The 11,509-nt window shown below is 50.2% G+C and overlaps 1 protein-coding gene across 2 annotated transcripts in view; it reads left to right on the top strand.

Annotated features, from left to right (window-relative positions):
- Window positions 1-761: 761 nt before the first annotated feature.
- gse1b (Gse1 coiled-coil protein b) overlaps window positions 762-11,509 on the top strand; it is a 418,460-nt gene continuing 407,712 nt past the window's right edge. Inside the window, exon 1 of one of the 2 annotated variants that reach the window (XM_071401917.1) lies at window positions 762-3,722. In XM_071401917.1, the coding sequence (XP_071258018.1) occupies window positions 1,113-3,722 (2,610 nt within the window). In that variant the 5' untranslated portion in view covers window positions 762-1,112. The remainder of the gene's footprint in view (window positions 3,723-11,509) is intronic. The other variant, XM_071401916.1, reaches the window with a different exon arrangement.

Genomic DNA, 11,509 nt, shown 5'->3' with positions numbered 1-11,509 from the left:
CACCACTTATTCCCGCAATGAATGAAACATTGGGGAGAATTGGAAGAAGCAAACATATTTCAGATAAATGTTTTCAAGATTTTGACTGCCTGCGGTTATTATAATGATTCTGTTTTAAGAACAGATACAGATTCTGCTTCAATGTGTCATGCATCTTGCACAGCTCTCGCTAACGCTTGAACAATGGCACACATTGTGCAACTCAGGATCCTGCTGCCTTACAAGTTTTTTCTTTCTCTTGTAAATTCTTCTGGCTGTTTATTATGGCGATACAGCCTATTGTAATTTAATGAATTGTTTGTAACATTTAGCATAAAGTGTATATTTACATGGCAGCTATTACATGGGAAGTAGCGTGCACATTGTGTAATTTCAATGTGCGTAAAATATTTCCATATATCAATAATGAGGTCTATGCATTACGTGTGAAAATGTTATCACGGGTATAGCAGTTTAAAACCAATACCTACTCTAATTATAGGCTAGGGCTATTCTAATCACACTGGACCTAAACATCAATAGGCCTACACAGTATTGCTTGATAAGATATGATTAAGTTGAACTTTTTCTTCAACAGATACGTCGTTTGGATAAAAATAATGAGACCCTTTCCTCTTTTATCAGTTAGTTCTGCTGAGAAGGTTTGAATATGGGGGAGCAGCGCGAGGGTATCTGAAAACTGATCCAGTGAATTGGAGATGGCGCTGTGTACAGTGTGAGCGAGTTAACAGCCAAAGTTTTCAGAGCGCAGGAAAGTTCGTAGGAGAGGTGACCCATGATTCTAACAAGAGTTTTCTTCTCACATCACCATCGGGTTCGCAGTCCTATACTGCGGACTGGAGACACTGCGTTTCTGCTCAATGTTTCATGGACGGTTTGAATAGATTATCTCTAACGGAATACTTGAGAGCCAGGAATTTAGTCTACGGTTCGCTGCCTGTTCTGCAGTGCTGTAGTTCCAATGGGCTATCGGCTATCTAATCACAGTGAGTAGGCTGAACGCGACACGCTGTCTTGTTGCATAGCCTACTTTTGTAAAGAAGGTGTGAGTTTGTTAGAATGAATTGCCGCTTTTGGTATTATGTCATGTAGTCTGGGGTGTTTTTAGAACTATGAATGACCCCCGTGACAAGGATTTCATACCGATATCTCGGAAACACCGACTCATTGCTGAAGTAATGTCCGGGGACGAGAGCCCATTGCATGGCAACACTTCCAGGGCTGATCGGAATGGGATAGGATTGGTTCACTGTTTCATTTGTGGAAGCGGCGTTTCGCCCGGAAAAGAATTGAGATTACAAGTGAAATATCCGAAAGAGAATGGTCCGTTTTTCCCGTTTTTACAAAACCAAGAGCCAGCGCCAGGGGCATGTGAAGTCAGCCCGGATGGACACGCTATGGTGTGCGCCGTGTGCCACTGTTTTCTGGGGGAGCAGTGGAACTCGTTCGAGCGGACTAGGACACCCATAGAGAAGCGTATGTACTGGCTGAAGAGGCCGTACCAGTGCGACTCTCGGCGGATACCACAGGAGTGGAACATCTCCTATGACCTGGAGCGGAGAATCAGTGTCAGCAGCCAGAATTACGACGGGAACGAGTCGGATTTCTCCTCTTTCTCGGAAAACGAGAACATGTCAGACCAAGAACTGGATTTAGTAGACCGCGCCGGTGTGAGCAAGGAGAAGTACAAAACATCTGGCAACAGCAGCAAAACTCCCAGAGACGGTAGCAGGAAGAACAACAACAGTGTTATCAGTGTTAAAAACAGCCCTGACTCTCAACGGGCTATCCGCTATCCGGTTGGTGTTTACCAGGCACAGGACTCGCCGAAATCGGATAGTGCCATGCTGCCCAGGCGCGGTGCTAAAATTTTGAATCATGTCTCTCAATCATCAGTATCTCTGTCCCAAGAGATTGTGTCCCAGAGATACTATGACAGCTCTCACGTCGACACACCTGTGCAGGACAACGGGATCATTATGCGCAACAGGCAGTGGCTAGCAGATGGGAATGTCAGACATGCTGACCCGCGCCCTCTCCAACGCGCAGCTGACAGCAGCTGTAGCCTAGCCAGGCATCCCTCCCTCATATTCCACCAGAAAGGAGAGGATCTCGCTGACGCTGCCGACGGGCTATCACCCATTGGCGCCGCTGTCACCTCTAGGCGCGACGCAGCAGCACCTAGAGAAAGTGTTCCGGGTAGGTTTACAGCCTCTGACAACTCTGACAACGACCACGAGATCAATATAACCAGTGACGACGCCCGCGAGGTGTTTGAAGCAGCTGGCAGCAGCAGAGAGAGGGTATTGGCCCTGCTGAGACCACCCAGGGACGCTGCCGGGAGGGTCATTGCCATGCCCCAGAGTGGTGCCAGAGGTGGTGCCAACAGGAGTACCAGTCCCGAGGAGTGTGTGTGTTACATCTGCGGCAGCGGGATGTGGCAGGGCGGTAGGTTCCGTGTGTCTGTGCAGAAGCAGGAGAGGGCAGCCAGCGAGCCCTTCTTCCCCTTCCTGTGGTTACACAGCCCTCCCCCTGGCGCCGTGCCCCTCACCCCGGGGGGCACCACCCTGGTCTGTGCCAGCTGCCACACCTCCCTAATGCAGCAGTGGCAGGGCTTCCAGCTGGCCGACGTGCCCGTTCTCCAGCGCCTCTACGTGGTCCCCCTCAACCAGGGCTCCTCCACCCCTGCACCAGCCTCGGGCCACCCTCCCTACCTCACTCCCCAGGAAAGGCACCCCTCAGAGCCTCCGGACCACCTACCTAAGTCTCAGGCTTCCTGTGAGGCCTGTTTCCTCTGTGGCCAGGAGTGCGGGCGGGATGTGAAGGTGGCATATGCACGTGCCGGCGTGGGCAAAGCCCGCGGTGCCATGTATTTCCCCTTCATCAACCTGCTGCCGTGCCCGCCTGGTGCCCAGGGAGTGAGGAACGGCCGGGTGCACTGCTGTCCTCCATGCCACGCCATCCTGGAGGAGATCTGGGGGGCGTACCGCCTCAGCCTCAGTGAGGACCTCATCACCTCTGTCACCTCCTTCCTGGGAAGGTACCACGCAGCGCTGGCCACGGGGGGAGCTGGACTGGCCCATTCCCAAAAGGGGGTGTCCTCCTCTTCGTCTGGCCATGGTGGGTCTGTATCAGTGTGTTACCTGTGTGGGGCAGAGCTAGGGGTCGGGGGGGAGTTCCAGCTCCATGTCAACCCTCCCGGGCGCTGTGGAGAGAGAGAGCCCTTCTTTCCCTTCCTCACCATCCACCCCCCCGCTCCCCGCGCCAAACCTGCCGACGCCACCGGCCTGGTGTCAGCCTGTGCCCTCTGCTATCACGACCTGCATGCCCAGTGGGCTCAACATGAGAGCCAGGGTTCTGCCACCTCCAGCTCTACAGCCCCAGGCCCAGCCTCCTCCACCCCCCAGCCGGCCAGCTCTCCCTGGGCCAGACAGTACAGCTGCGAGGCCTTTGTGTGCTTCTTCTGCAGACAGGAGCAGAGGCGTCAGGGGGGGCTGTGTGCGGTCACAGTGGCCAGGCTGCCCGTGTTCCTGTACGCCCCACGTGGGCGCCGCACCCTCCTGGTGGATGATGGGAGGAAGCTGGTGATTGGCTCGTGTGTGGAATGTAAGTCCATGGTGCTGGCGGGACAGAGCATGCAGCAGGAGAGAGACAGGGACCGGGAGGGACAGGGAGACGGGAGGACAGAGACACCTCCCCCTACATCACACCCCAGACACAAGGTAAGACACACGTTTCAGTCTTTTCGATCCGCAGCACCATGCTTCTCGGCTGAGCCACAGGGGTTTCCAGGAAGTGTGCAGATGTTTGATGCTCAAAGTTGACTATTGTGGGTGTGTTGTACATTTTAGTGGTGTAGTATGCATCATTTTCAGTAGATTGTGTGCTTGTTCATGTCTGTTAGCTATTGGTTTGTGTAACCTAACTTGACGTTTGTGGATTATTTCAGTCGTATAATAATTAAGTGTGCCCGTTCTTGTCTGTGTGTGTAGGTGGGGTTTATTATGGACCAGTGTTCACTGCTGTTATTGCTATTCTCCCCCATTAAGGGAAAGCTGCTCTGAAACAGGGAGAAGTGAGAGCTGGTGTGTTCTCGGGTGTTATGGTTGTGTGTGTATGTGCACACCCGTGTGTGTGTGTGTGTGTGTCTGTCTGTGTGTGTGTGTTCCTTTAGCTCTCTGACTGGCAGTGGTGTGAGCAGTGCAGGCAGGGGGTCCGTACAGCAACGGAGCCCGTCGTTAGAAAAACAAACATTTGGATCAGAACTCTAACAGTAAACAACACAGAAAGACCGCGGGTTTCAAGGCCACCGCTGGCCTCGTTTTCTTCTTGTGTGTTTTTGTACATTGTTTTGGCTGTATACAGGATTCCATACGTCAGTGCTGTGTGTGTGTGTGTGTGTGTGTGTGTGTGTGTGTGTGTGTGTGTGTGTGTGTGTGTGTGTGTGTGTGTGTGTGTGTGTGTGTGTGTGTGTGTGTGTGTGTGTGTGTGTGTGTGTGTGTGTGTGCGTGCGAGGCTACTACAGATTGTATCCTTTATCAGATCAACTAGAGACGGCTGATATCCACTAATGATAATAACAGTTTCCTCTGTGTCAGGAACAGCTGTGAACTCTCTATTAGACAGTGTGGTGTAATGATCATATCTGTTTAATAAATCCTGCTCTATCCAGTGTAAATATAGAGCGGAGGCTAGACTCATCCAGTCGTGTCAGTCTTACTGTAGTGTGTGTGTGTGTGTGTGTGTGTGTGTGTGTGTGTGTGTGTGTGTGTGTGTGTGTGTGTGTGTGTGTGTGTGTGTGTGTGTGTGTGTGTGTGTGTGTGTGTGTGTGTGTGTGTGTGTGTGTGTAATCATGCAGTGACTGATTCAGTGCTGCTGTTGCTGTTCCTGGAAGTCCAGTCTATGTGGTCCAGATGGAGGTCTTCACAGAACGAGACCTCTACCCTCTCTCATGAATAAATGAATGGAAAAAGGAGAATAGGTCTTGTAGATGAACTTGTAGTGATAGACCTTGTTCCACAGAGGCCACAGCAGCCGTTACTGTTGCTACTAATTACACAACTGCTACCGAGATGAATGTATCAAAGACAAAGCCATGTCTGCAACTCTGGTAGGCTCCCATGGTGATTTAATCAGACGCACAAAAAAGACAACGTTTTTGATCCGAGTTGGATCTTCGTCAGGTCATATAGCACTGTGAAAACCACCTACTGAAAATAACCTCTAGAACAGGGATGGGCAACTCCAGTCCTCTGGGGTGTCACACTTTTCCCCCATCCCTAGCAAACACAACCGATTAAACTAATTGCATTCTAAAATGAAGATCATGATTAGTTGATTATTGGAGTCAGATGTGTTAGCTGTTAGTTGAAGTGTGTGATTAAAGTGGGACTGCAGATGGAGAATGGAGGAAGAGAGGATGGAGAGTGGAGGAAGATAGGAGGGAGATAGGAAGGAGAGAGAGGAGGAAGAGAGGAGAGAGAGAGGAGGTAGATAGGAAGGAGAGAGGAGAGAGAAGGAAGAGAGGAGAGAGAAGGAAGAGAGACGGGAGAGAGAAGGGAGAGCGGAGGAAGAGAGGAGGGAGGGAGAAGGAAGAGAGGAGAGAGAGAGGTTGAGAGGAGGGAGAGAGGAGAAAGATAGGAGGAAGAGAGGAGGAAGAGAGGAGGGAGAGAGGAGGGAGAGTGGAGGAAGAGAGGATAGAGAGAGGAGGGAGAGTGGAGGAAGAGAGGAGGGAGAAGGAAGAGAGGAGAGAGAGAGGTTGAGAGGAGGGAGAGAGGAGAAAGATAGGAGGGAGAGAGGAGAAAGAGAGGAGGAAGAGAGGAGGAAGAGAGGAGGGAGAGAGGAGGAAGAGAGGATAGAGAGAGGAGGGAGAGTGGAGGAAGAGAGGAGGGAGAAGGAAGAGAGGAGAGAGAGAGGTTGAGAGGAGGAAGAGAGGAGGAAGAGAGGAGGGAGAAAGAAGGAAGAGAGGAGGAAAAGAAGAGGGAGAGGAAAATTATAGGAACAAGGTCTTCATTAAGGTACACTGTTGGGACTAGAGTTGATGAAGGAATCCCACAATACGTTTTCTCACGCTGCAGGAATGCATGTTTAGATTGATGCTACTCAACAGAGCAATATTTACAGTGTGAAACAGAGAGATGCTCAACCTCATAATCAAAGATGATCATTCTCTGCGTGTGAATCATGTTATTGTTGTAATAACCATGTAGTTCCAGGTTTTGACGGAGTATGTCTGTCATATTGCCGGTATTCCATCCTAAGGTCCAAGCAAACACAGCAGTGGGAGGTGGGGATGTATTAATGGATACTAATTGAATCCCAGTAATCTGAACATCTTACTCCCCAGAGAGATCAGCTCATACAGAACAGTAGAGTAAGAACACCTGTGGAGGTCGTTCAGCTGTCCTGTAGTCTCTGTCTCTCTGTCTCTCTGTCTCTCTGTCTCTCTGTCTCTCTGTCTCTCTGTCTCTCTGTCTCTCTGTCTCTCTGTCTCTCTGTCTCTCTGTCTCTCTCTCTCTCTCTCTCTCTCTCTCTCTCTCTCTCTCTCTCTCTCTCTCTCTCTCTCTCTCTCTCTCTCTCTCTCTCTCTCTCTCTCTCTCTCTCTCTCTCTCTCTCTCTCTCTCTCTCTCTCTCTCAATTTAAGGGCTTTATTGGCATGGAAAACACATGTTAACATTGCAAAGCAAGTGAAGTAGATAACAAACAGAAGTGAAATACACTAATGATGATGCTTACTTGGTGTGGGGGGTACTGATGCTTACTTGGTGTGGGGGGTAATGAGGTTTACTTGGTGTGGGGGGTACTGAGGCTTACTTGGTGTGGGGGGTACTGATGCTTACTTGGTGTGGGGGGTAATGAGGTTTACTTGGTGTGGGGGGTACTGAGGCTTACTTGGTGTGGGGGGTACTGAGGCTTACTTGGTGTGGGGGGTAATGAGGTTTACTTGGTGTGGGGGGTAATGAGGTTTACTTGGTGTGGGGGGTAATGATGCTTACTTGGTGTGGGGGGTAATGAGGCTTACTTGGTGTGGGGGGTACTGAGGCTTACTTGGTGTGGGGGGTACTGAGGCTTACTTGGTGTGGGGGGTACTGAGGCTTACTTGGTGTGGGGGGTACTGAGGCTTACTTGGTGTGGGGGGTACTGATGCTTACTTGGTGTGGGGGGTAATGAGGTTTACTTGGTGTGGGGGGTACTGAGGCTTACTTGGTGTGGGGGGTACTGAGGCTTACTTGGTGTGGGGGGTAATGAGGTTTACTTGGTGTGGGGGGTAATGAGGTTTACTTGGTGTGGGGGGTAATGATGCTTACTTGGTGTGGGGGGTAATGAGGCTTACTTGGTGTGGGGGGTACTGAGGCTTACTTGGTGTGGGGGGTACTGAGGCTTACTTGGTGTGGGGGGTACTGAGGCTTACTTGGTGTGGGGGGTACTGAGGCTTACTTGGTGTGGGGGGTACTGAGGCTTACTTGGTGTGGGGGGTACTGAGGCTTACTTGGTGTGGGGGGTACTGAGGCTTACTTGGTGTGGGGGGTAATGAGGCTTACTTGGTGTGGGGGGTAATGAGGCTTACTTGGTGTGGGGGGTAATGAGGCTTACTTGGTGTGGGGGGTAATGAGGTTTACTTGATGTGGGGGTAATGAGGCTTACTTGGTGTGGGGGTAATGAGGCTTACTTGGTGTGGGGGGTAATGAGGCTTACACAGTGTGGGGGGGGGGGGGTAATGAGGCTTACTTGGTGTGGGGGGGAATGTGGCTTACTTGGTGTGGGGGGTAATGAGGCTTCCTTGGTGTGGGGGGGTAATGTGGCTTACTTGGTGTGGGGGGTAATGAGGCTTACTTGGTGTGGGGGGTAATGAGGCTTACTTGGTGTGGGGGGTAATGATGCTTACTTGGTGTAGGGGGTAATGTGGCTTACTTGGTGTGGGGGGAATTGAGGCTTACTTGGTGTGGGGGATAATGAGGCTTACTTGGTGTGGGGGGGTAAATGTGGCTTACTTGGTGTGGGGGGTAATGAGGCTTACTTGGTGTGGGGAGGTAACGAGGTTTACTTGGTGTGGGGGGTAATGAGGCTTACTTGGTGTGTGGGGGGGGGGGGGGGTAATGAGGCTTACTTGGTGTGTGGGGGGGTAATGAGGCTTACTTGGTGTGGGGGGTAATGAGGCTTACTTGGTGTGGGGGGTAACTAGGCTTACTTGGTGTGGGGGGGTAATGAGGCTTACTTGGTGTGTGGGGGGGTAATGAGGCTTACTTGGTGTGGGGGGTAATGAGGCTTACTTGGTGTGGGGGGTAATGGTGTCATGGTATGTGAGGGATTTGAGGAGTCTGAGGGGGTGCAGGTGACAGAGCTATTTTTGGCCTGGGCCAGGCAATGACCTCATGGCTGAGGAAGTGCTTAGAGGGGCTGAGTGTGTGTGAGAGAGCCGGGGTGTGAGAGGGGCTGAAAGGGGGCGGTGGGGGCCTGGGAGAAACAGGTGCCGTGTCCTCCAGTGAGACGCTATCTGCCCCAGAGAAGAACTGTCATCGCTCTCATGTCACCAGAGGAGCTCCCATCTGCTTCCCCTGACCCCACCCCCTCTCCTTCTCACCCCTTCCCTCTTTCCTTCCCTCTCCCCTGTGCTCTCTCTTGCCCTCTCCTTCCCTCTCTCCTCCTTCCTCCTTTATCTCTAAAAAGCAGAGGGAGGGGAAAGTGTGGGAGAAAAATGGGGTGAATATGGAGAGAAGGGATGAGAAAATTAACTGCAAAGGAACGGGTTGACTTTGTCTTTTAGCTAGGTCTTTTTCATTTTTAGAAATTTGAAATAAGAATGGCAGTATCAAGGTACGTTGTAAAAAAGTAGAGGGAGGGGCTGGGTGATGCATATGCTCCTACCTTCACCTACTGATGAGTACCTGCACTGTGGTGTGTGTGTTGTGTGTATATGCACCTACCTTCACCTACTGATGAGTACCTGCACTGTGGTGTGTGTGTTGCGTGTATATGTACCTACCTTCACCTACTGATGAGTACCGGCACTGTGGTGTGTGTGTTGCGTGTATATGTACCTACCTTCACCTACTGATGAGTACCTGCACTGTGGTGTGTGTGTTGCGTGTATATGTACCTACCTTCACCTACTGATGAGTACCTGCACTGTGGTGTGTGTGTTGCGTGTATATGTACCTACCTTCACCTACTGATGAGTACCTGCACTGTGGTGTGTGTGTTGCGTGTATATGTACCTACCTTCACCTACTGATGAGTACCTGCACTGTGGTGTGTGTGTTGCGTGTATATGCTCCTACCTTCACCTACTGATGAGTACCTGCACTGTGGTGTGTGTGTTGCGTGTATATGCACCTACCTTCACCTACTGATGAGTACCTGCACTGTGGTGTGTGTGTTGCGTGTATATGCACCTACCTTCATCTACTGATGAGTACCTGCACTGTGGTGTGTGTGTTGCGTGCATATGCACCTACCTTCACCTACTGATGAGTACCTGCACTGTGGTGTGTGTGTTGCGTGTATATGCACCTACCTTCACCTACTGATGAGTACCTGCACTGTGGTGTGTGTGTTGCGTGTATATGTACCTACCTTCACCTACTGATGAGTACCTGCACTGTGGTGTGTGTGTTGCGTGTATATGTACCTACCTTCACCTACTGATGAGTACCTGCACTGTGGTGTGTGTGTTGCGTGTATATGTACCTACCTTCACCTACTGATGAGTACCTGCACTGTGGTGTGTGTGTTGCGTGCATATGTACCTACCTTCACCTCTGATGAGTACCTGCACTGTGGTGTGTGTGTTGCGTGTATATGTACCTACCTTCACCTACTGATGAGTACCTGCACTGTGGTGTGTGTGTTGCGTGTATATGTACCTACCTTCACCTACTGATGAGTACCTGCACTGTGGTGTGTGTGTTGTGTGCATATGTACCTACCTTCACCTACTGATGAGTACCTGCACTGTGGTGTGTGTGTTGCGTGCATATGCACCTACCTTCACCTACTGATGAGTACCTGCACTGTGGTGTGTGTGTTGCGTGTATATGTACCTACCTTCACCTACTGATGAGTACCTGCACTGTGTTGTGTGTGTTGCGTGTATATGTACCTACCTTCACCTACTGATGAGTACCTGCACTGTGTTGTGTGTGTTGCGTGTATATGTACCTACCTTCACCTACTGATGAGTACCTGCACTGTGTTGTGTGTGTTGCGTGCATATGTGCTTGTGCGTCATTTAATGTACCTTGTTAAAATGAGGTCTTCCTGTCCGATTCCTCGTTAAGATCTCAATAAGGTCTAAATTAGCCCACGCAATGAGAGCTGCTACTGCTACAGTCTCTGCTAGCCAGACGTGTTAAATATAGTAGACTCCAACATACAATCACACACACACACACACACACACACACACACACACACACACACACACACACACACACACACACACACACACACACACACACACACACACACACACACACACACACACACACACACACACACACACACACACACACACAGACACACTTTAACACTTTAACACTATTCACATACACTGCTGATACTCTGTTAATTATCTATCCTGATTGCCTAGTCACTTTTACACCTACCTACATCTACATGTTACCTCAATGTGTCTTACTTTTGAACTCTGCAGTGTTGGGAAAGGGCTCGTAAGCATTTCACGGTAAAGTCTACACCTGTTATATTTGGCGCATGTGACAAATACAATTTCATTTGACACACAGACACGCAAGCTGGATGCATGGTTAACATGTTCCTTGAGTGTAAAATACATGTTGTACATGACCCTCTGACTTCCCTGTCAGACTGTGTAGACCACCACTATACCACCACTATACCACCACTATACCACCACTAGACCACCACTATACCACCATTATACCACCACTAGACCACCACTATACCACCACTATACCACCACTAGACCACCACTATACCACCACTATACCACCACTAGACCACCACTATACCACCACTATACCACCACTATACCACCACTATACCACCACTAGACCACCACTATACCACCACTATACCACCACTATACCACCACTAGACCACCACTATACCACCACTATACCACCACTATACCACCACTAGACCACCACTAGACCACCACTATACCACCACTAGACCACCACTAGACCACCACTATACCACCACTAGACCACCACTAGACCACCACTATACCACCACTAGACCACCACTATACCAGCAATATACCACCACTATACCACCACTAGACCACCACTATACCACCACTATACCACCATTATACCACCACTAGACCACCACTATACCACCACTATACCACCACTAGACCACCACTATACCACCACTATACCACCACTAGACCACCACTATACCACCACTATACCACCACTATACCACCACTATACCACCACTAGACCACCACTATACCACCACTATACCACCACTATACCACCACTAGACCACCACTATACCACCACTATACCACCACTATACCACC

The sequence above is a fragment of the Salvelinus alpinus genome, chromosome 5 (assembly GCF_045679555.1).
Source record: "Salvelinus alpinus chromosome 5, SLU_Salpinus.1, whole genome shotgun sequence".
In the NCBI taxonomy this organism is placed as follows: domain Eukaryota; kingdom Metazoa; phylum Chordata; class Actinopteri; order Salmoniformes; family Salmonidae; genus Salvelinus; species Salvelinus alpinus.
Note: the sequence above shows the minus strand (reverse complement) of the source record. Positions and strands in the feature narration are given on the sequence as shown.